Here is a 25,471-nt window from a genome sequence, read left to right on the forward strand (position 1 = left end):
TTCAAAGATGTCCATCACAGAGTTGTTTATAACAGTGATAAAAAACAAGAGCAACGGCCTAACTGCTTAATAGTCAGAAGATGGAATTCTACAGAAAAAGAAAAGAGGGAGACGCAGGTGTTTCCCTAAAACATGAAAAGTCGTTCTTAATATATCTTAAACGAAAAGAGTAAGAGTGAAGTAGCAAGTCTGGTATAAGTTCATCTTTAAAAAAAAAACCTGTGTGTAGATACAGAAAAAGTCTAGAAAATTTTATTATATTATTAAAAATGATTATCTTTGGTATAAAGATTCAGGTGACATTAATCTTTTGCTTTTCTGTATACTCCCATTTTTCTGATAACCATTGTATTTAAAATTTTAATTTCTTAAAAGAATAAAAACTTTCTAAAAAGCAGCTCCATGAATCAAGACAGAAGAAACACATCGGTGTCAGCTGTGTGACCATGAGCAAGGAGCCTGCTTCTCTGTGCCTCTGTTGCCTCCTCTTTGGAAAAGGGTGACCAGTCTCCCTGCCTGGGTCACCTTCCAAGGTGCCAGAGACAGTGAATGAGGAAGGGCTTTGAAATCTTCAGCTGATAGGCAGGTGATGGTGGTTTTATTGCCCCCAGTGATAACTAGAAGACTCCCCAAGGACATGCTCAGAGAAGCAGAGAAGCCGGCCTCAGCTGGCGGGCAACCAGTTTTAGTGGACAAAGGTATGGGCCGGGTAGATGGCCAAGTTTCTCATCCCCCTCGGACACTGGCTTTCCTCATTTCTCTGAAATGAGAGGGATGAACTTTGACAGTGGTTTCTAAACCACTCCTTTGGTTTTCTTAAATAACAGGATCCCTTTCTCAAATGAAACACAGATTTCCCCATTAAGCATCAGTAGCTCTGTTCCTAAAAAGCAGGCATTCTGACTCCAAGACTCAACTTGCTGTCTATTTCCCATTATTTCAAATGGGAAAAACTATAAAGTATGACACAGCAACTCAGACTGCCCAATAATTTCCTAAAATGTATCTAACACATAATGATACTCTCCCTATACATGATAAACTATCGTGACAGGAGGTCCAATGCTTAAAACAGCCCCTCCTGGGAATTCCCTGGTGGTCCAGTGGTCAAGACTCAGTATTGTCACTGCATTGGCCCAGGTTTCATGCTTGATTGGGGAAGTAAGATCCCACAAGATGTGCAACCAAAAAAAAAAAAAAATCCCCTCCTGACCACCAAATCATTACGGACAACCAGTAACTGTGGTGCCGTGAACCTGGACTGCTCACGCAGGTCTGGTTCACTCCCAGAGGCCCAGCCCCTCTGACACTTGCTCCCTTTGCAAACCATCTACCAGTGAGTCTGACAGCTTTCCAATTGCATCTATTAATTCATGAGATTTCCTGCGCACCATTTCGTTACAAATGTTCGGCTGAGTTTGGGAGACATGAATATGATGTTTGATGGGTACGATACTGGCTGAAAATGCAGTATGGAAACACGTAGCTTCTAGGAAGTTTGGGTTTTATAAAGTGAGAGGCTGGAAGAATGTCCATGGGGGAGCCATTCCGCAGGGCAGGCTCTGAAAACCAGGGCACCCCAGAATTCCTCCAAGGGGATGCTGAGTTGGGAAGGCGGGGCTCTGATGCATCTGCACTGTGCGTCTTAAAATACGAGGTTGCAGCCAGAGAGTGGAGGCTATTACAGGGCCCCCTTTAGTGCTGCCATTGAAAGGAAGCCCCCTGGAGCAGCTGCCACAGTGGCAGTAACGATGCCACCAGAACAGATAATAAAATAGCTTGCACTCAGCGAGCTCTGACATGGGCCAGCTATTCTTCCAAGCATGAATTAGCTCATTTCATCTCCAAAACAACTCAGTGCGCTAGGTACTGGCATCATCCCCATCTTACAGCTGGGGAAACTGAGGCAAGAAGTTAATAACTTGCCTACGGTTATCCAAGCACAGCTGCGATTTGAGGCCAGGCAGTAGAGCTTCTGAATTCCTTTCTGCTCCATAACACTACACTCAGCCCCGAAGTGGAGACGCTCTGCAGAAAGGGGAGCACACTTTACCATGCCCCCAAAGCAGAAGTGGAGAAAGAGCCGCGGCCCTCAGAACCACGCAGGGCCCGGTGGCATCTCCATGGGGCCGAGGCACCCTTACCCACAGCTTCCCGTCATAGTAGTAGGCGCCTAGGAGCTTCACGATGTAGGGGTGGTCGCAGGTGGCCAGGATCTCAATCTCCACAATGTAGTCTTCCAGCTCCTCCTCGCTGTTGGTCTCGATTACTTTGGCCGCGGCCAGGGCACCCGTCTCCTTGTTCTTGGCCTGAAAAGCGGAGACACAGAAGGTCAGCAGGCCTGGTTGGCAGGAAGCTGACCCCTGGGGCTAGCTCAGAGAGGCCGCGCTGGGGGGACACAGGCCGGATGTCCAGATGCAAATAAGGGGCCGCAGCAGAAGGTCCGCTGCTCTGAACAATGGGCCAGTGCTCACTCCTGAAGTCAGCACAGTGGGCATGTGAGACAAACAATGGTCTATGGTTAGTAACAAAAATTTTAAGTACAAGACACCTGTACTATGGGATAAATAAAAATACAAGAACAGCATAGATCTACAAACAGCCTGGAAAGATTCCTGGCTGTTCTATAAAAGACCCAAGTCACTGAAAAATAAAAAGTGGTATGATGCTTTTTATGTTAAAAAAAAATGGAAAACTACTTTTTCATAAATGCTCACACATGAAATGTAAATGCATGGAAAACTCTGGAAAGATACTGCCTGACAGCAGGCTGGAGAGGAGCCTGAAATAGGGACAGAGACAAAGGACACTTTTACTCTCCCTGTATTGCTTTAAAGTGTTAAAAGAATGTTTTGAGCATTTATTTGCATTATGTCACATATATTAAAAGCAAAATTAAAAGAGTTTTTCGTGGATGCACTTCACCTGGTCCTAAAAAAGGTTTCTTATTTGATGAAAAAGAGAGTGAGAGAATTTCAGATCTACAAGGATAGATATAATTCTCTCTAAAAATGGAAAATAAGTGTTGAGGACTTGGAAGAATTGGTACCTCTGTGCACTGCTAGTGGACAGAAAAGCGGTACAGCTTTTCTGGAAAAGAGCTTGGCAGTTTCTCAAAAGGTTAAACATAGAACTACCGCACAGCCAGCAGTTCCACTCCTAGGCATATTTGCAAAAGACCGGCAAGCAGGAATTTGAGCGGTCTCTGCACACCAATGTTCATAGCAGGGCTATTCACAAGAGCCAGATGGTGGAAACAACCCAAGTGTCTACCAGCAGATGAATGAAGCGACAAAACGGGGCACAATCAGTCCTCCTGGACCCCAAGTTCCACATCCTCAGAGTCAACCAACTCAAGATCAAAAATATTCAGGCAAAAAAATCAGAAAGTTCCAAAAAGCAAAGCTTGAATTTGCCACGTGCCTGGCAACTATTTACATATCATCTATATCATATTTACAACTATTTACATAGCATTTACATAGACTTCGGTATCAAATGTAATCTACAGATGTTTAAAGTATACAGGAGGATGTGCACAGCTTATATGGAAATATTACACCATTGATATAAGAGACTTGAACACCCATGGATTTTGGTATCTGCGGGGTTGTCCCGGAACCAGTCTTCCTGGGAGGATGATTTACACGTTCAGAGGAGTACTATTTAGTCTTAAAAAGGAAGGAAGTTCTGGCACAAGCTACAACATGCATGAATCTGGAGGACATTATGCTAAGTAAGAAATAATACAGTCACAAAGGACAAATATCACATAATTCCACATAAATGAGGTACCTAGAATAGTCAGTAAACTACTTTCATAAGGAAAGAAAGTAGAATAGAGGCTGTCAGGGGCTGGTTACCAGCAGGAGTGAGGAGTTAAGTGTTTAGTGGGTACCGAGTTTCTCTTGGGATGAGGCAAAAGTTCTAGAAATGGATAGAGGGGAAGGCAGCATGAACACTGTGAACAGATCTAATGCCAGTGAATTGTACAGCTAGAATCTGCTACAACAGTCTATTTTATGCTCTGCATATTTAACCACAGTTAAAACTGACAGTGAGAGAGAAATAACCGTGTAAAGTAGTGCAAGTGATTTCACCCACAGTGAGCTAGTGCCCAGGAGAAGGGGCAGAGCCCAACCAGTCCCCGGAAGCCTTGGGGTGGGGGGCACTTCTGGGAGTGCCCACCCACTGTACCGCTGGTCAGGGAAAAGGGGGTCCCCAGTGAGAGAGAGCACACTGTCCTCCAACACGGGCCTAAAAGCCGGCGCTCGTCTGCAGCCTTTGAACAGCAGTCTGCTGGAAAGCGCATGGAAAACGGGCCACCCTAGACTTCACACCTCGGTGCTGCTCCGAGGACAGTGCCACACGGCACGTGCCTAACAGGACAGCTCCGCCACGTGAGCCGATGGAAACGCTGACAGCTGTGCCACCCAGCACCCTGCGGATGACAACGGGCACTCACGTCACCTCACACGGTAACCCATTCTACGGACTAGAGAGAGGGACAAGGCTGGAACCAGAGGGGCAGTCCCAGAACCTGAACCCAGGTCCTCTAACTTTCAGCGTTCTAGCACTGCACACTACTCTCCAAGGTCCCCATCGCCCCCAGAACGCAGAAGCCTCAGACCAGATGCCCTGCCCACGGTACCAGTGATGCAGACACATCCACCCCCACCCGGCCCCAAGCAGCTCAGCGGCCAGCTGGGGACACCCATCTCTGCCGTGAGCGGTGAGACAGCGTGCCTACAGGGGGTGGGCATGGAAACTGGGAGGAAGGAAGTGATGCCAATAGGCAACTTTTACGCTCATTTGTAAATTTATTCTCAGTTTAGGTAAACGTTTCCATTAACTGAGCCGCCAAGTCCGCAGGTTCCGCACAGTGACGATAACGCTTTCACGTTTCTCAAGGGCCCACTCCACACGGGACACTTGTCTACACTTCGACACGTGGTCATTCATTTATCTCCTCAACCATCCTGCCAGGTAGGTGCAACTGTTACCTCGGATGAGGAGACTGAGGCAGAGCCCCAGCAACCTGGGTGACGGGGCTGAATGGGAACACAGGCAGCCCCGCTCCCAGGTCTGCACTCCTGGTGGCCACGTGGTCTAGGGAACCTTCCACGTCTGGCCCAGGAGCTCAGTTCAGGGAACAGACTTTCGTGTGGGGCCGTTCCCTGAGGCCATCGTGCATCCTAGACATCACCCTGCTCACCCGGCCCCCCCGGGTCAGGTCCTCCCCTGAACTCAGTTTTGAAAACTTGCTTGGAACGCCTTAGAAATTCATCAGTTAAGCAATCAGGCGCTCTGTCTCTCTCTCTTTCACACACACACACACACACACACACACACACACACTTAACTGATGATGTGCCTGCCCCTTCATTTCTTGTAGAGCTGGTTTTTTCTGTCCCACTAGAAGACCATCAACGCACACACACACACACACACACACACACACACACTTAACTGATGATGTGCCTGCCCCTTCATTTCTTGTAGAGCTGGTTTTTTCGGTCCCACTAGAAGACCATCAACACACACACACACACACACACACACACACACACACACACTTAACTGGTGATGTGCCTGCCCCTCATTTCTTGTAGAGCTGGTTTTTTCGGTCCCACTAGAAGACCATCAACGCATCCTTTCACAGTGCAGCACCCAGGCTCCTCCTCCTGTCCAGATCCAGAAGCAAAGCTAAGGCCCACCCCGCTCATTTACAGAAGAGACAGTAGAGGGCTTCACAAGCAGCCACAGCGAGAGCCAGGTGACCAAGGCAACCCCCGTGGCCACGCCCTCCTGGTCCCCCGCCACAGCAGCACAGGGAGAGCTAAGCTAGCAAAGGCTGCCTTCATTCATCCATCTCTCACTCCTGAGAGCTGGCAAAGGAGGCTACAGTCACCTTTTCCTGGGTTTCCTTTAAAGGACTCTTCTCTCCTGCAGGTAGAAGAGGCCCAGGCAGGGGCTGTTTTCTGGGAGAGCATTAAACCTGTCCTGCCCTCCACCTTGAAGGGCAGCACTGACCACAGGGTCCAGCCTCAGGTGGGGCGCCAACATGGACACGGAGGAATGCCCGCCCCAGCACCTCTCTCTGATTTCACAGAGACCCAGAGCCTGCCAGGACGGGGCTGGCAACAACCATGGCACGCGAAGTGACCTGGCCAAATTAAATGCTCTAATAGCCTGGTTAAGGCAGTGTCATCTGAAAAAAATGCACAGCGTGGGGGTTGTGAGCTAAGTTTTATTTGAGGCAAAATGAGGACTATAGCCCGGGAGACAGCATTTCAGACAGCCCCAAGGAGGCTGGGGGAAGGCCAGTATGTATGTGATTTTGATGAAAGAGGAGTACGTGCAATCAAGCACATATTTTTGGCAGAAGATCTCTGCTAGTCACAAAAAACTGACATCACCATGAAAGATTTTAGTGCTTTTCTAGATATGAGAAGATGCAAGATTTTACTCATAAAATTGTCTCTTGGAAACATCTACCTGAAGACCTGTTCTGCCAGTTGTTCCCAGCGCACAGAGTGCCTGGTTTCTGATCTCCACTCTGCACTCCCCCAGGGGATGCTGAAGATCAGCAGCTCATAACTGAATCCTCATAGAGGCAGAGGGCAAGTGCCAGTGTGCAGACGGCAGCAGGAGTTTATCACCTGAAGGCCACAGAGGAGTAATGATCGCTGATCATAAAACAGTTAACACCGTCTGAGCACTCACTATGTGCTGGGACAGGCCTTAAGTAGGATTTCTCACTTCATCTTCAACACAGCCCTTAGAGACAAATACCGGCATTCCCAGTGTACAGATGAGGAAACAGATTCAGAGAGTCACAGTAAATGCCTCAGGTCACACAGCAGATGGGGGGTTGAAGGGTGAATCCAAATTCCAGCCTGACTATCTCAGAGAGCCTGAGCTCTACATCACTTCTCAGCATGCCCGTCCTGGCAAGGGCCCAGTGTTCCCTGTGCCACCTCCCTTTGCTAAAGATAAGCGACAACCACCGCCAATAGCAACCACTCATGGTCAGAGTGCTTGGTAGCTGCAGAGGACTAGAGAGCCAGGATTTAATCTGCCCAGGAGTGAGGTATCAGCCTTCACGCCCATTTCCCAGACGAGCACACTGAGGCTCAGAGAGATATCAGGACCCACCCAGGACTGGGAGCCGCAGTGGTCTTACTCCCAGTTCAGTGTTCTTTACTACACTAGGCTGGTGGGAATCAGTTTATTCCCCATTCATTCATTCAAGCATCATTTACGGAGTGCCTATTATTTGTGAGGCACTTTTCCACTGAAGAATTTCTTCCTAAAGGTTGGAATTATTGCCCTCCCATAACATAACTCACCCTCCCCTGATCTTTCTTCAGAGGAGCCAACCCATTCTCATTCCCCATCCCCAAGCTGTAATAGGGCTGATCCCATCACCATATCTAGAAGCAGGTAGATGATTTATGCCGTCCAGTCAGTACACTGCATTCCGTCTTACCACAGTGATTGGTTCAAGGACAGACATGTGATCAAGTCAGCCAATGAAATGCAATCTCAGAAGACTGCCCTAAGCTCTCTTTCACTGCTAGCCTCTGGCACTGCCTACCACAGTCAAGCTGCCAGGTCATCATGCTCCCAGGGGAGCCTGAAAGCGAAACTAACTCCAAAGTAGCAGAGCTTAGAGAGGGTCCAAGAAGACACTGCTAGATCCCCTCAATTAATTTTTACAAGAGCATTGTATTATTAAGAGCCTCTTTTTTCTTTCAGCAAAAATTGTTACTTTTAATCAAATAGGGTGAACAAGCAAGCAGTAGGAAAAAAGATATTTTGTAAACTCTTTCACCTAGAAAGAATTAAAGTATTCAAATATGCTGAGATACTAGTATACTAGCTATGTATATATATGTAGACATATACCATAAATGTGTACATATTAAATAATGCATAACATAGAATAAATCCATATAATAAAATACCTAACATTAAAACGATCCTGAATGTGATTTATTCCTTGTTTGACATTTCAAAATGCATTTCTGAACTTTGTATCTCCTTTTGGTAGACATTAGGGCCATTATTTATCATTGCATTGTGATTAAGTCTGTTCAGGTTCACAAAACTTGTAGAGAACACAGTGATGGACATTCAGGTTTACTATTCGGTGAAGAAGACACAGTGACTGCCCTTAAGTTCTAACATGAGGTTGTAGGGTGGAGCAGATGAAAGCAGCTTGGCTTCTCTTGGTCTGGAACTTGAGAATACATACATCTATAAGAGCCTCATTTTATATATGCAAGAAAACTGATGCCCAGAGAGGTGAAGTCATTTGCTCAAGGTCACAGAGCAGGTAAAACAGCAGGGCTGGAAGTTAAATAGAAGCCCACGTGACTTCAAAATCCATGTTCCTGACCATTTTGCCAGAGGTTCCTGTAAATTCTGCAGTAGGAGAAAGGGGACACGATAGCCAAGCTCTCTCCAGAGTCTGATGTGAGGGCAGCGTGGGGAGTGGGTGGGTACTGGAAAGCTAAAGGTTGTCCACGTGGATGGGACACAGTGGGAGTTGACAGACAAGAAGTCATACAAAGAACAAACGGCCATCTGTGGCCTCTGACGTCCGTCTCCCACCGACTGAAGCGAGACTGGGGTCCAGGGAAGGACGGACGGCAAGAGCCCCCACCCAGCCCTGCACTGCTGGCCAGCGGTGACTAGCACCTCGCCCCACACCCTGAGAGCAGACACACAGTGGCCACTTGTGTTTCCCGCCCAGGCACCTCTCTGGGAACAATCCTCCCCCTTGTGCAGCACGGGCCCGGCCCCAAGGAGGCGGGAACCACCCTTCCAGCAGAAGCCCCGCCCAAGCCAAGGGGCCCAGCCAGGGGCTGAGGGCTTCCTGAAAGTCACCCACACAGCCGCCGCCAGCTGGGGACGGCCCCCAGGCCCTCCCTGCCCTCCTGACTGCAGGCTGACCGCTGTGTCCCGCCCTCCCCCTCCTCCGGGGAAAGGACTGATATCACAGAACACAGCGACCAGAAAGAACATCAGTCGCCCCTCTCAAACCCCAGCTCCCAGTCCCCAGTCTGCAGCTGGGGAAACTGAGTTTGTGAAGGTTATGCAGTGCCCAGAGTACAGTCTGCGGTGACTGTGTTATCTGCAGAACCAAACAGAGTAAACGAGAGCACAAAAGCTGAAGGGCCTGACTGGTGGGGGGTGGGGGGGTTCCTGTTCCCGGAGCGCCACTCATTTCAGGCCTGGGAGCCCATGGAGCTGCCTGGAAATGAATCCTAAAGCGGGGCAGCAGGGGGACTGGCCTGCATCCGTTTTCCTCTGAGGACTCACAGCACCAGTTGCTTTTGGGAACTGCCTCTCTTTCACTCTTCGTGCAAGAGATTCATGAGGGGCTGAGCCCACCCAGTCCTGGCACACAGCCCAGCCCAGCCACTCAGTCTTGACCCTCTCAGTCACACCCAGTGGCAGACCAACAGGGTTGTACCCAAGTGGTCTTTTGTTTTTTGTTTTTTAATTTTTTGCTAAACTTATCGCCTTATACATCTTTTTTTCTTTCTCTCGGGTTGCTAAACTGTAAGATGGGAAGGCTAGAGGGTCTTGCAACCCATCTTGCCACCCCTTTGGAGAGCCTGCCTGAGGATGAGGCCAAGACCAGGGAGGCCACAATGGAGGAAGACATACACTGAGGGTCTGTGGGACACCTGGAGCCAGCCGGTCCTGAAGCAGGCCCTGCCTTAGACTCCCTTTGGGATGACTGTCTTTTGCCACCAAAAAGGAAATGAGCCCCCAACTCTGGGGCTGTTCCAGCTGACAGTAGACACCTATGAAAATACTTCACCATGCAACACTTGTGTAATGAGAACCACCTTCACTCCCAACGGCACCATCATCTACAAAGTGACCTGTACTGAGGCTTCTCAGAGGGCCTGACGGATAAAATGGGATCAGCAACCCACATGGGAAATGCAGTTGCTCACAGGCCCCAGGCAAACAGATTCTTCCGCCACAAGACTCTTCCTCCCCAAAAGCAGAGAAAGTCACATTACACTTTTAAATTAACAAAGAAGGAAAAATGACAACCTCCAATGCTGGTAAGCAAACAAATGGTAAAATAGGGAAATTCATTATTGATGAGAACATAGACAGATTCAGTCTCATCAAGATCAAAACTGGCAACAGATTTTCAGAGCCTAGAAAATACCTTTTAAGCCGATTAGCACTCACTCCTGAGATGGTAAGGCCAGGAAATAATTCCGAAAAAGACAACAAAATAAGTGTACTAGGGTCCAATTCACATTAGCCCACAATAATCGCAAACAAAGAGGGAATAACCTAAATATTCAACCCAAGGATGATGGTTAAATTAACTTAGTGGGATATTAAGCAATCCTTTAAAATGATAAATAGGAAAATAATACAGTAATAAGAAAAAGATAATTAAGCCATAATAATAAGTAAATGAAGCTGGATGATAAAATTATAACTAAGCTATAACTGAATCTGCCTGTACTGCGGGAGACCCAGGTTCAATTCCCCGAAGGAGGGAACGGCAATCTACTCCAGTGTTCTTGCCTGGAGAACCCCATAGACAGAGGAGCCTGGCAGGCTACAGCCCATGGGGTTGCCAAGAGTTGGACACAACTGAGCGATTAACACTTTCACACTTCACTTTCTGGACCAGGAGGTTCTGAAACACAGATTAAGGAATCCAAGTGGTTTCTAAAGGTGATCTTCACTCAATGGACATCTAGCAATCAGCCACAGGGGTCTTGGTGAGGACTGACTGGGGTTGAGGCACAGAAAGTGGCCCTTTCATCCAGAACTTGCTTTAAATGCTTCCAGGGATGAGCACCTGTCCTCTCAGGAACCCCCCTGAACTGCACTATCAGGATGGTAGCTACTAGTCTCAGGTGCTGAAACTTAAAATGTAGTTTCCCGGTTACATTAACCCCAGTGAACAGTAGCTACCATACTGAACAGAGCAGATACAGAACAGCCTCATCACTGCAGAAAGTTCCAGTAAGTGGGCAGCTCTGCACTTGAGGCTGCGCCTGGCAGAAAAGGCATTCTCACAGAGGTGAGGGAGCATCCACCGCACTCGAGTGTACCAGCTCCAGTCTCAAAAACACGCATTTCTTTTTCTAGGAAGGAACAAAAAGCTTGAGTGCAGAGAAGGGGAAGAAGAACCTTGGGTGGGGATCAGTTGTGAGGTTGCCTAGCAACCTGGCTGGGCGGCAGGCGTGAGCAAAGGCTTGCAGCTGACCTGTCAGATGAGCAGCCACGGCCAGCAGGTCAGAGCCAAAGAAAGGAACAGTCAAGGCGAAAGGTCTCTGTTTCCCTCGTCCCCCTGACTGACTCTGGACACCGAGCCAGGCCTGTGTCCAGAGAGGTTGAGGCCACTGGAGCCAAGGAGGGGCTGGTCTGCGCCCCACAGTGTCCAGCTGGGCTGTCCCTGCCTGCACACAGTCAATCTTTGCGTGGTGACAACGGTCACCAATCGTGGGGAAACCTTCAACTCTCAATTAAGGAAGGAGGAAGTTGGGCCCTGGAGGAAACCAGGGTCACAGTGAAACCCGCCACGTGTAAGGGAAGGGCTCAACATCAACTCGAGCAGGGTGGTCCACGGGCCGTGGACAGGATGGGTGGCAGTCGTGGCCTCGGGCTCAGACGCTGCCACCGCCCTGGGCTGGCAGGCATGAGTGGGGGGCAGAGTGGAGTCACAGCACCGCAGCCCCACCTTCCCGAGGCTTGAGTCCTTGGGGGCCAAGATGCCAAAGGGCCTGCCGAGGCCTCCTATGGCCTCTTGAGGCAGGATAAGGAGTATCCCACCTTAGCCAGCATGGGTCCACAAGAGATGCAAAGCCCTGCCATCTCCTCCTGTTGAATAGGAAACAGGCCCAGGTAGGGAGGGTGACTTGGCCCAGGTCACACAGCTAGGAAGTGGCTGCCAGGACTCCGCTCAGGTCCAACCCTGTGCCTGGTGCGCTTTCCCCTCCAGAGGACACTCTCCAGGAGCTCCTGCCCAGCGGCTGTGTACACCAGTCCCTTTCTCCCGTCTCCCTCGCTGCCTTATACTGGAGACCCTCTTAGGATGAGCCCTCAATGGCTCCCTTCTGCCGACGTGATAAAGCCCAAATTCCGGGGCTTGGTGCCCCTGGCCCTGCTGATCTGCCCCTTCCACTCTTCCAGGACCCCATTGCTCCCCTGCAATCCCCTCCTGCGACAGCCAATGCCTGAGGCCCCCTACTTCCAGGCCTTGCTTGATGCTCCTTCCTCCATGGGGAATGCCTTCGCCATACCTGTGTTTAACCACTCCACAAAGTCTAACTCAACCCCAGCCTGCTCCGTGAGATGTTCCCAGAACCCCAGCTCCCATCCCCTGCTAGAACTTCTTCACACCTTACTAGGGCTCTCATCACAGTCCACCTGGTGCCACAGTCCTTTTATCTGGGGTCTTTGTTGCTGTGCATGGGCTTTCTCTACTCCTGGTGAGTGGGGCTACTGTCTGGCTGCAGGGCCTCTCACTGCGGTGGCCTCTCTTGTTGCAGAGCACAGGCCCTAGAGCACAGGCTCAGCAGGCGTGGTGCACAGGCTTATTGCTCTGGGGCCTGTGGGGTCTTCCTGGACCAGGCATCAAACCTGTGTCCCCTGCATTGGCAGGTGGATTCTTAACCACCATACCACCACGGAAGTCCTCCACAGTCCTCTGTGTTCACAGATTCTCTCTCTGACCTGACTGTGAGTCCTGCAAAGCTAAAGCCCATCTCTGATTCGTCTTGTCCTATCCCATACAACCTGTTCCAGAACAGCCAGTGGGTGGATGGGAACATGGGTGGTGGGTATATGAGCAGATGAGAGAACGGCTGGGCAGATGGGAAAGTGGATGGACAAACAGGAAGCGGGTGTTAGGGGCGTATGTATAGATGTATAGAATACTATACTGTGGATGGATGGATGGGTGGGAAAATGGGTAGGAGGGAGAGTGTATGAAAGGATGGGTGTGTGGGAGGATGGATGGATAGGTGGATGGGAAGATGAGCAAATGGGCTGACGGAGAGATGGACAGACTGACAGATGAATGACACACTGAGTAAGAGGGAAAATCAGTGGATGGGAGAAGAGACGTATGAGAGAGAGGGGTAAAGGAGTGAAGGTGTGTCTAGGGAGTAGACGGCATCAGATCTTCCTCTCTTCCCAAAGGCACCAGAGACCACCTTGTTGCTGGCTCCTATGGACACCAGCCTGCTGGGTGTTACTGCCTTCACCTAGCACTGTGTATTTTTGGTTTTTAAAAGCCTAAAACCACGTTTATCTTGTTCACCAATGTATTATTAATAATGTTAATTATTAATAATATTATTAACGTTACTCTGTCTGGCCAATATGTATTTTAAAATAATAGACAGATGGATGGGTAGATGAATGGATGGGTGGATGAACTGGTGTGTGTATCTCCTTGTAAACAGACAGAAGTAAGGCCCTCCAGGTAAGAAAGGAAAGTGACAAGAAGTCCACTGTCTCCTTAACACACTGAGATTCCTGAATCTAATCTGGTCTCTGGTTTTGGAAGATAGGCCCTCTTTACCTTGGGGGAGCCAAAGCCTTTGGCTGGGCCTGGACATACACAATTAATGACAGGAAACCACTTCCTGATCAATAATCGCCAGGTCAAGTTTCAGTTCAGTGAGAAACGAAACGGCTGAGTTTCAGAACAAGTGACACTTAAAGAGGGCCAAGAGCATGAAGCACAAAAGCAGAGAGTGACACGGCTTTAAAGACAGGCATTCAATCTCTCACTCCCTCGGGGAAGAGAACCCTGGCAGGCCATGCTGGCACAGCAGGGAAATGCCAAGCCTCAGAACCCTTCTGGGCCAGCAAATAAAACAGTAAAACCCAAACAGGATTGGCCCTGAAGATACCACACCAAGGCCTTGGCCAAAAACCCACGCAACCTGGCCAACTTGGCTGAGGATGTGGGAGCTTTCGGCTCTCAGATCTTCCAAAGTGCTAGGGAATCCAACCCCGTGGACCAGATAGAGGAAGTGGGACAGGTGACAGGGGCTCTGCCTCCTGAGACTCCTGCTCCCACCTGTCTCAAGCTCCCTCTACTCAGAGGGCAGAGTGCTGAGTCACGGGCAGGGCGGGCAGCCTGGGGTCACGAGCACAGGGGAAGGAAGCACCTTTATCCAGGCCCTGATGTGAAGAGCCGCCTCACTGGAAAAGACCCTCATGTTGGGAAAGGCTGAGGGCAGGAGGAGAAGGGGATGACAGAGGATAAGACGATTGGATGGCACCGTCGACTCAATGGACATGTGTTTGAGCAAGCTCTGGCAGACAGCAAAGGACCGGGAAGTATGGCGGGCTGCAGTCCATGGGGTCGCAAAGAGCGGGACACGACTTAGCGACTGAGCAACAACATGCTCCCTGCACCAGGCCAGGCACTTCACTCGATCTTCACACGACCTGGGAGTCACGTACTCTTATCAACCCTGTTTTCCAGTCAGTCCCAAATCTCAGAGGAGTTGAGGCTGCCCTGTGGTTTCAATTAACAATACTGTGTGTGGTGGGTTTTTTAATTATTATTATTCCAAAAGCATTATGTACCTTTTGGCTCTCTGAGCACCATGGCGGTCAACAAGAACAAGTGCCTTATGAAAGGAGGTAAAAAGGGAGCCAAGAGGAAAGTGGTTGACCTGTTTGCTAAGAAAGACTGCTATGACATGAAAGCACCAGCAATGCTGAATATGAGAAATGCTGGGGAGCATGAGTCACGAGAACTCAAGGAGACAAAATCGCACTGACAGCCTTAGGGGTTGTGTTTTGGGTTTTTTTTTTTAACATTGATTTTTATTTATTTGACTGTGCTGGGTCTTAGTTGTAGCGTGTGGGATCTAGTTCCCCGATCAGGGCTCCTGGATTGAGAGCACGGAGTCTTAGCTACTGGGCCACCAGAGAAGTTCCAAGACTTGTGTTTTTGAAGTGAGCTTGGCTGATCTGCAGAATCATGAAGATGCATTTAGAAAATTCAAGCTACCTACTGAGGATGTTCAGAGCCAAAAAACTGCCTGCCTAAGAGCCACGGCATGGATCTTACCCACTACAAAACGTGTTCCGTGACCAAAACAGGGCAGACCGTGACTGGAGTTCACAGTGATGTCAAGACTACCGAGGGTTATCTGCTTCACCCATCCTGTGTGGGTTTTACGAAAAGATGCAACAATCAGATTTGGAAGATCTCCTATGCCCAGCACCAGCAGGTCTGCCAATAAGATGATGGAAATCATGACTCGAGAGGTGCAGACAAAACCTGAAAGATGTCATCAACAGACTGATTCCAGACACACTGGAAAAGACACAGAAAAGGCCTGTAAATCTCTTTATCCACTCCATGATGTCTTTGTTAGAAAAGTAAAAATGCTGAAGAACAGCAGGTTTGAATTGGGAAAGCTCATGGAGAATCCACGGTGAATGCAAGAGTTCTGGAAAATGTCCCGGGGATGAAACAGGTGTTGAAGTTGAACAGGCTGATGGATATGACCCACCAGTCCAAGAATCTGTTTAAAAATCAAGACTTTTAATGGTGCCAAAACATCTTACCTGTTATTTTTAAAAAAAAGAATTATGTACTCATTAAAGAACATCTTCAAAATATAATGGTACCAAGAAGGAAATCAAACAAGGCATCATCCCAGAGATAACCGCCTTCAGCATCTTGGAGCACCTCCTCCCAGGATTCCACAGTATGGATGTACCTAGATTTGTCTGGCAAGTCCACGCCAGCACTTCCCAGCTGTGTGGTCCCAGGGGACTTCGTTGACCACTCTGCCCCTCATTTCCTACTTAGAACAACAAAGATGTTAACAGTTGCGGCCTCATGGGCTGCTATGAGCATTCAGTGAGTTAATGCGTCAAAGATGCTAGGAGCAGAACTCAATCATAGTGTGCATTCCACAGTAACTCACTCATGCTTTTTTTTTTTTCCTCCCCACTAATGTATTTTTGCATACTTCACAAAAATGGGATTTAACTGTATACACTGATATGGCATTCTCCTTTTTACTTGGCAATATGCCATGACCAGCTGTTCAGATCACAAAACACTCTTCCACAGCATCCTCTCCAACTACTGCACACTGAATGGTGGGTCCACCACAGATCTAACCAATCCCGTCACTGGACTGTCTATCCTGGTCACATGTGCTGTGTTCAAAAGCCTGAGACGCGATCTACAGACAGCCAGACAGGTCTCCAAACAGCAGGGCCACTGCACCCCTCACAGGTCACACAGGCAGGGACCCTGGATAGGTCTGAGATGTGAAGCCACGCCTGGGTCAGTTCTGCTGAGTCCTGGCTGGGTGCCCTTGGGAACTGGTCTCATAAGATCACAGGTGCAAAGACTCTTTGGTCCTGCTTGTGAGAGGGACTGTATTCTCCCCATTTTCCAGAAGGAAAAGAAGCTTAGGATGCTCAGAGGGATAGCTTCACTAGCCCAAGTCACACAGCGAAGACAGCAGCCTTCCTGCGATTCACAGGGTGAAGAGCGTCCCCAAGTCCGGAGCCTCTGAGGAAGGCTCTTGCAGGAGGTATGGAGCGGTTCCAGGGCCTTCCGAAGTACACCCTGCTGGCCCCAGGAGTTGGTCCTGCATACAGACTGGAGACTCAGGACAAGTGACAGAGGCTGGCACTGGCACCTGGGGTCCAGATTCTTCATGAACAGAAGCACACCAGTCACTGCTCCTCAGCCCCAGCTGTCACCTCAGAGTGGGGCTAGGGATGTTAAGGGCACCCGAGGGAAAAGAAGGCTCGAGAAAGATCTAGGCCTCACCAGTCTGGCAGCAGAGCTGACCAAGAGGCAAATCGAAGGTAGAAGGAAACTCAAACCCCAACAGAGAGGCATGCCAGCTCCGTCAGGGCCATTCCTCAGGGCGACAAAGCCAGCTCTGTGGGAACCTCCTCAGAGGGCCAAGAGTTGGGTCTGGGACGCCAGACACGCCAGGCCAGAGCTTTCCAGGAAGGAGGGCGAAGGGGAGCGAGGCAGTGGCGCCGGCTGCTCCCCAGGGCGTGACTGCCGCTCCTCCAGACACCCGGGGTGGCCTCGCCTGCGCTGGGCCAGCGGGCCGGGGGGCGGGCAGAGAACTTGCCGGGCAGCAAACTTCCCCAAGGGGGCCAGTGAAGAGCCTCTTTACTGAATCACGTTCATCCTCACAGCCCAGCGGCAGGGGTCACTGGGAAAGAGTTCACCTGCCAATGCAGGAGACATGGGTTCCAGCCCTGGTCCGGGAAGATCCCACATGCCACAGAGCAGCCAAGCCCATGCGCCTCAACTACCCAGCCTGTGCTCCAGAGCCCATGAGCTGCAACCACTGAGCCCACACGTCACCGCTCCTGAAGCCCGCAGCCCCTAGAGCCTGGGTCCACAAGAGGAGACCCCTCAGTAAGCACCCGGAGCACCGCAGCTGGAGAGCAGCCCCCACTCTCTGCAACGAGAGGAAAGCCCACATAGCAACAAAGACCCAACACAGCCAACGATAAATAAATAAAATTGTTTTTAAATAATAATAACCCAGCAGTAGATTTTAGGCTGATTCCCAAGACCTGAACACCAGCATCTACCCAGGAGCAGCCTCCAGCGTGACAGACAAGCGGAGCTGGACGAGGGGCCTCAGGGGACTCTGCCTTTGTTAATCCTCAGAGAACTGGGCCAGGCAACTGGTCAACCAGCAGAGAACCACAGTGATGACATTCCCATCCACCTCTTCTTCCTCCACGCTGGGCGCCGTGTTAGGGCTGGCCACACATCTCCATCCTCACAATCTCTGAGGGAAGCACTACTTTGATCCTCGTTTTACAGCTCAAGATACTGAGACTCAAAGAGCAGAGGTGACTTTCCCAAGGTCATACAGCACACAGCAGGGGAAGCCAGGAGAAAGCCTAGAACTGATTTCAGGGCCGGCACCCATCACAAGTGCTGGCTGGGGCGGGCGGGGAGCTAGGACTGGCCTTCACTATTCATCATTCACTTATGCAGCAGTTATTAACTCAGTATCTACTGCTACTACTAAGTCGTTTCAGTCGTGTCCATAGACGGCAGCCTACCAGGCTCCCCCATCCCTGGGATTCTCCAGGCAAGAACTCTGGAGTGGGTTGCCATTTCCTTCTCCAATGCATGAAAGTGAAAAGTGAAAGTGAAGTTGCTCAGTCGTGTCCGACTCTGAGCAACCCCATGGGCTGCAGCCTACCAGGCCCCTCCATCCATGGGATTTGCCAGGCAAGAGTACTGGAGTGGAGTGCCACTGCCTTCTCCGAACTCAGTATCTACCACGTATCTATTATCCACGAAAGATGGATTGATTACTCCCTGCTCTCCAGGACTTTACATCCTCTGAAGAAAGAAAATAAATAACGTGACAGACAAGAGAATCCGTTTGTGACAGGGGCTCTGAAGGAAATCAGCAGGGAGCCGTCACTGGTCAGGAGGGAACAGGGGAGTGGAGACCCACAGGACAAGAAGGAGCCAGCTGTGCAGCCACACAAGAGTGGCTGGCAGCATAACCAGCAAGTGCAAAGGCCCTGAGGCAGAGAGGCTGAGCTTCCTTCAGTTCCTCTCAGTGGCCCCCATCTTCCCTTAGATGGTGAGGTTGGCTCATGCTAAGTCTTCAGTCCCTCCACGCCCTCCACCCTTAGGGCCTGGATTCTGGTTCTGGTACAGCCTGTTATTAAAGAGGAAAAAAAAAAAAAACCTATAGGAGAAGGAAGAAAAAAAATGTAGTAAAGGGGAAAGCAGAAAGAAAGGGGAAGAGAAAGAAGAGTGAGCACGAGGCGGAGGGGCAGGAGGAGGCAGCCCTGTGACACGCCCCCCGCCCGCCCACAGGAGTGCTCAGCGCTTTCGGATCCTGGGGCACCAGCAGCCCACCCCCGCCAGGGCCCCAGGGGCACCCAGCTTCCCCCCACGCCAGCCCCTTCCCCTGCCACTTCCTCTGCTCACCCTGCCCGTGACTGTCACCACTTCCTCTGCATGAGAGGCCACCACCGCCGTCCTGGGGCTCAGATCCAGTGGAGGCTGAGGCAGGCCGGAAGAATGGCCCATTCCTGGGCTCACAAATGTCAGCGCTGCCAGAGATACCACAGTGAAGGCACCCTGGACCCTCTCCTCCCGATAAGCCCCCTTGTCTCCCCCTCCAAGCTGCACAGCAGAAAAGGCACAGGCTTCTGGCCAGAGATACCTGGGTTTAAGTCCCAACTTTGCCATGGAAGAGCTCTGTGATGCTGAGCAGGTCATTGTCCCTCTCTGGGCCTCTGCTTCATCAGGTGAGGCTACTCCCAGGTCTAGTGGACTGTGAGAATAGTCTCCTAGAGTCCAGTAGAATAAACGATAGACAAGAAGGGAGGGGCACTTCCTGGCAGTCCATGGTTAAGATTCTGCTTCCATTACAGGGGGCACGCGTTTGATCCCTGGTCAGGGAACTAGGATCCTATAATGACACGTAGCAGGGTCAAAAAAAAATCAACTCCCCACTCATTTATCTTGTTTACGTGCTAACGGCCAACACCCACATGAGGTTTTCCAGCATCCCAGACTAAGTGGTTTACACGGGTTATTTCAGACAAAAAGCCCTATAGTGTAGCTAATGAAACCACGGCATAGGTAAGTACTTTTCTCCAGGACCACACAGCCTGCAAGGGAGAGGGCTGGGCTTCAACTCCAGGACCACACCCAAGTGCCCAGACCACCTCTGGTCCCTGGCAAACATGAGCTGCTCTTCCCATCTCACCCTCTCTGCTCTCTCCTGACCCAGCTCTCTAGAACCCTCCATGCCCACATACATCTGCTTCTCGGGTTGGTCACCTTCCATCAGTCACTTCCCTGCCTGGGCTCTGACCTGGGCTCCAACCACTGCTCTGGCCTTCCCTCCCACACGTCCACCTACTACCCCTGGTTCCAGTCACCAGGCCGTGGCCACTCTGGCCCAGCCGCCACTCATCAGTGGTCACCTTGGCCTTGGGCAGCCAGGACATCTGGATCTGGCATCCCCCAATTGTGCGGGCCAACCACTCCCTATCCAGTAACTATCCAAAGATCACTCTCCTCTAACACTACACGAGGCTGATCTCAGGACGGGGTCAGACCCTGGCAAGGTAGGGCAGGCAGGACAGTAACCATGACGTCCACATTCCTGAACGTGCCATCCAAGGCGCTCTTCACTTGGCCCCCACGCACTACTCTAGACCTGGCTTGCCCTGGCCAGCTGCCCAAAGCCAAGCCCAGCTCCCAAATAATACACTGAACACAGGACTTGAGGAGGCAAATGAAATACGTACAGTGGGTCAGGGAGGGCACACAGTGGTAGAAGCCAGTAGAAGCCAGATATATGCTGCCCAGTACCGAGCCAAGGCCACTACTGAGCATCTGAACCACGGCTGGACCACAGCAAGACACAGTGTAAAAGCCAAATGCACAGATTTTAAAGGCTTTGCATGCAATGAGAACTTTAAATATCTCTTTCTCTGTTGATGACACGCTGAAATGATAGCACTTTGGATATATACTGGGGTAACCAAAATAGACTATCAAAATTCACTTCTGGTGTTTTTCCTTGTTGGAGTGCGTCTACTAGAACACTTTAAGTTGTGTGCGTGGCTCCTGTTACATTCCCCTTGGACATTCTCCTCACTTCCAGCAGACATGACCCTGCATGAGTGCATGCCGGGCCATATCAGCATATCTGATCGGGGCTTTTATGTGAATGTTCATGATTTCAAAATGCTGGCAATCACTTCAAATTTGGTTCAGCCACCATGCGAGTCACGCAAACCAGTCCACAAGCCCTATCATGCTCAAGGGCTACCGGGGGACAACCTGAGGCCTCACTGCCTGGCTCTCTCCTGGCCTGGGCTTCCTTCCCTCTATCTGTCTGTCCTGTCCCCATCTCACCCACCCTGCCCAGTGGACGCTGTCCCCTCTCACCACCAGTCCCATCGTGGTCCTGTGCTCTTGCCGGGGCAGAACCTTCCTTTCCTCCCCCGTGTGGCCTTGAAAGCATCAGGTTAGGTGGGTAGCTGGCTCATCCTGTGTGCCTACGAGCTACTGATCTGATTCTCCCAGCTGCTCAGTGGGGTGAGTGTTGGTCTCAGCCCCACCAAACACATGGGGAAACTGAGGCAAGCCACTCACCTGACTTCATACAGCGGCTAAGTAGGGCAGCCAGGATTCAAAGTCAGGTCTGCCTGGCTGCCAGGCCCAAGTCTTGTATCACACACCTGTGACAAACACAGGTGAGCATGGCTGTTTGCGGAGCTGAATCCAGGCACATTTGTTTGTAGGAGGCAGCAGTGCTCCACAGGAGCGATCTTGCCCCCCAGGGGACATGTGGCCTTGTCCAGAGACATTTTTGGCTGTCTTAGCTAGGGGCAGGAGAGGGAGGTGCTGGCAGTGGTGTCATTTTGTAGGTAGAAACCAGAGATACTGTTACATCCTATAACACACAGGCAGCCCCCATGACAAAGAAGGAGCTGCCCCAAATGTCAGTAGTGCCAAGGTGGGGAGCCTGGCATAACAAACAAGCTCTTAACACTGAAGTCCTTCTGTTTGCCCCCAGCTTAGCTGCAGTAACTGGTCGGGACCTTCTTTGTTTCATAGCAAGAGCATCAGCAATAATGAACCATCTTCCTTTCCTGCCCACTTCCTGGGTGGGGATCAGGTGCTGAATGTATTACACCTTTCTAAGTATCTTATCTTTCAAATCATCGCCTTTGTTTTATAGATAAGAGTCTGGAGGCTCAGAAGGGGGAGTCACTTGTTTGGAGGTGCAATCCTGATCCTCCTGAGCCCCAACTGCTTCCTTTAACCTTCCTGCTCCATGCCCTTGGCAGTAGCTGGGCCTGGGAGTGACCCATCCCAGGCTCTTTTCTGGCGGCAGCCCCTGCAGGGAGCACAGGTTCGATCCCTGGTCAGGGAACTAGAATCCCTCATGCCGTGCACCAGGCTCAAAAAAAAATGGGGCGGGTGGGGGGGGGGGGGAGTCAACTCTCCACTCATTTATCTTATTTACATGCTAATGGATGACACCCATGCAAGCTTTTCCAGCATCCTGGACTAAGTGGTTTACACAAATTATTTCAGACCCAACAACAGAGATATTCCCCTAGTCCGAGTAACTTCAGGAAGCCAGGGGACACTGGGTGGAGGTGAGGGCTGGCTGAGCAATTGCTTAGCTGCTCTAGACCCAGACAGTGCGAGGTCAATGCAAAATCTGCCACTTTAGACCCCGTGGGCAGGCGACATCCCCAGGAAGCTCGGGTAACCTTGGTTTTCGGACCCAGCCAGGAACCCACTCACAATAGCAAGGACTTGTGTTTAAAAACACTAGGCTGAGCGGAAATAAGGTTACAGCCTGGGGGCAGAGCTCTTTCCGGAGGCGAAGGGGAGGTGCACAGGGATGAGGAGACCTGGGCAGCCCCCGGAGGAAGCGGAAACCCAGGCTTTAAATTCAGGCAGAGTCGAGGTGAAAGGAGCTGCCAGGCTGGGGAGGGCGGGAACCTCAGCTTTGTCTGAACTGGGCGGCGGGGCAGGATGTGGCCCCAGGGTTAACAATGGCTCTCTGAGCGGAGGGCACCTGAGGTTCCCACCCGGAGGGCAGCCGCTGCCAAGGCCCCGGGTTCCCAAAGGACTCGGGGGAATGGCCCTTAGTGACGGCGAGGGGGCAAAGGGGCTGCTAGGAACTTATCTCATTTTCTTTTAAAAATCACGCTCAAAGAAGCATCACTCCTTCCACGGAATAATTCCCTTCCAGGAGTTAAGCCTAAAGGATGATTTAAAATACACAGTCAGTTTTGCTATAATGCTTACTTGTTAAAAATGTCAGTTTTGTTCCAATACCACTGATGTATCAGGGAACAATTTTATCAAAATGCTAAATTCACATCTGCTTATGTGTTGTCTGCCAGAAACACGAGGTAAACGCAGAAAACTTCACCCAAGTGAGCCAACGCAAACGAATACACAGAGGGCACAGGCCCCTCAGACGCCTGTCAGCAACCTTTGAGACACACCTGTCCGTCCCATACGGGGGTCCAATTTGCCACCTAACTTCAGAGCGCAGAGTCTTGGCCACTGAACCACCGTGGAAGTCCCCATAATTCTATATTTCTTATCCACAAAACTTGTATAAAACTCTGCTACTTGTTTTTTTAGGCAATCTTTATTTCTTCTAATTTGTTGGTGAAGTTTTTGAGTGTTGTACCCTTATCCCCATTTGCTCACAAGGCCTCTGATTTTTACTGCATGATTCTGCACAGTTTAGGGATTTTTAGGAAGGCATTTACATTATAGCAGAACTGACGGTATCGTGTAAAGGGTTTAGCACAGCGCCTGGCACATGATAAGCGCTTAAATCAATTTAACTTGTTAACAGTAAAAAAAAAAAAATTTACGAGGGGATTACTTAAATATCCAAAAAGATTAAGGTCATGGGGGCACCGAACCATCCCAGAAAGTATGTATGAAGCATTTAGAATAACACATGAAGAGGTTTTAGGAATGAAAGATGGCATAAAACACCGTAGCTTTGTAGATTACAACCTTGCATTTTAACCAAAAATTTTTTTTTCTCCATAAAAATCAATTATGGGCTTCCCTGGTAGCTCAGCTAATAAAGGAGACCCCAGTTCGAATCCTGGGTCGGGAAGATCCGCTGGAAAAGTGATAGGCTACTCACTCCAGTATTCTTAGGCTTTCCTGGTGGCTCAGCTGGTAAAGAATCCACCTGCAATGTGGGAGACCTGGGTTCAATCCCTGGGTTGGGAAGATCGCCTGAAGAAAGGAACAGCTGCCCACACCAGTATTCTGGCCTGGAGAATTACATGGACTGTAATAGTATGTCCATATTTAAACAAATATTTTTTATCCATAAAAATCAATTAAGTCTGGAAGGAAATATATCAAAATGTTAACAGCAATTGATGGGACTTAGGGTAATGTTTTTCTTTTTAACTAAAAAAATTTTGTACTGTACTCCTAATTTTACAAAATCATAAAACTTTTGAAAGCTTAAAGACAACATAAGATGACAACTAGAGCAATCTTCAGGAAGCAGAAGAAAAATCTCAGCCTGTTAACCCAACTCGTCAGGTCCACGGGCTCCCTGCCTCTGTTCAGCATTTGAGGGCCTGCTTCACCCGCAGCTATGAGAGTGGGCACACCCAGTAAAGGCAGATTGTTCCATTCAACATCACACCAAACGCTTCCCTTTCCATCCTGTCTTCAAAGATTATTTCCAAGGGCAAGAACTTTTAAACTATATAGCCTATGACTTTAACTTTGTATCTAGTAATAAACTAAAACCTGTTTCCCTCTGAAATCTATCTGAAATCGTTTAAGGAGTAGGTGAGAGTGAACTTGACTTTGCATAAAACAATCTTACCGACCTCTTTTTCACCAGAGATAAACTGGTGGCTTACCAGGGAGAAAAGGGAAAAAGAGGCTCCATAGTAGCACTAGTGGTAAAGAACCCACCTGCTTATGCAGGAGAAATAAGAGCTGTGGGTTCAATCCCTGGGTTGGGAACATCCCCTGGAGGAGGGCATCGACAACCCACTCCAGCTTTCTTGCCTGGAGAATCCCATGGACAGAGGCGCCGAGAGGGCTACCACCTATGAGATCACAAAGAGTCGGACACAGCTGAGCAACTTAGCACGCATGCACGCACACATCTTGACTGCTAATGCTTAGGCTTTGAGCCTCAACAAGACACTCAACAGGAAATCTATAATTGGCATACTCTTCTGACAAGTCTTTGACAAATTGGGATTCTCATGACTTCTTTTTTTTTTAATATTTATTTATTTGACTGTATCGGTCTTAGTTGCAGCACACAGGACCTTAGATCTTAGTTGTGGCACGTGAAATCTGTTCCCTGACCAGGGCACGAACCTGGACCCCCTGCATTGGGAGCGTGGAGTCCTAGCCACTGGGCCACCAGAAAAGTCCCTCTCGTGACTTCTTACACCAGAGAAATCCTCAGGAAGGCCATCATCACCTAGGCTGCCAGAAGAAAAATCTGCTAGTTCTAGGACAGGAAGAGGAGATGCTGCTAGCTGGCTGTCACTTGCCCAGCTCACAGCCAGCTGGTTACCAAGGCACCGTGTCAAAGTAGAAGTTCTGCTCCGAGATAAAAAACCTAGATGGAACCTCTGGCCTGTGCTGCTGAGATGGCCATGCCAGGGGACAATGAAGTAGGGAGGAGTTACGGTCCCTGAATAGAATCTTTATTAAAGCAATAACTGCTTCAACTTCATATCTAAAGGGCTGAGTAAACAGCACTTCTCCAGGGAAGGAGATAGGGGTCACAGAGATCTCTGATCTAAGACAGATCTTCCGAAGCTGTTAACTAAGCCCAGAGCCTTGGTTCTAGTCCATTCCTTTCCCTGGGACCCAGGGTTCCTGCACATAACATGGGGATGGGTTGGACTGAAC

At 49.9% G+C, this 25,471-nt stretch overlaps 1 protein-coding gene and 1 pseudogene across 1 annotated transcript in view; one reads left to right on the forward strand and one right to left on the reverse strand.

The window, feature by feature from the left end:
- STK10 (serine/threonine kinase 10) overlaps positions 1-25,471 on the reverse strand; it is a 125,933-nt gene that overhangs the window by 97,604 nt on the left and 2,858 nt on the right. The window contains 1 exon segment of the mRNA XM_070357421.1: positions 2,145-2,309. Coding sequence (XP_070213522.1) covers positions 2,145-2,309 — 165 coding nt within the window.
- Positions 14,572-15,562, forward strand: LOC102272633 (small ribosomal subunit protein eS1-like; annotated as a pseudogene).

This window comes from Bos mutus, chromosome 20, assembly GCF_027580195.1.
Source record: "Bos mutus isolate GX-2022 chromosome 20, NWIPB_WYAK_1.1, whole genome shotgun sequence".
Lineage (NCBI taxonomy): Eukaryota > Metazoa > Chordata > Mammalia > Artiodactyla > Bovidae > Bos > Bos mutus.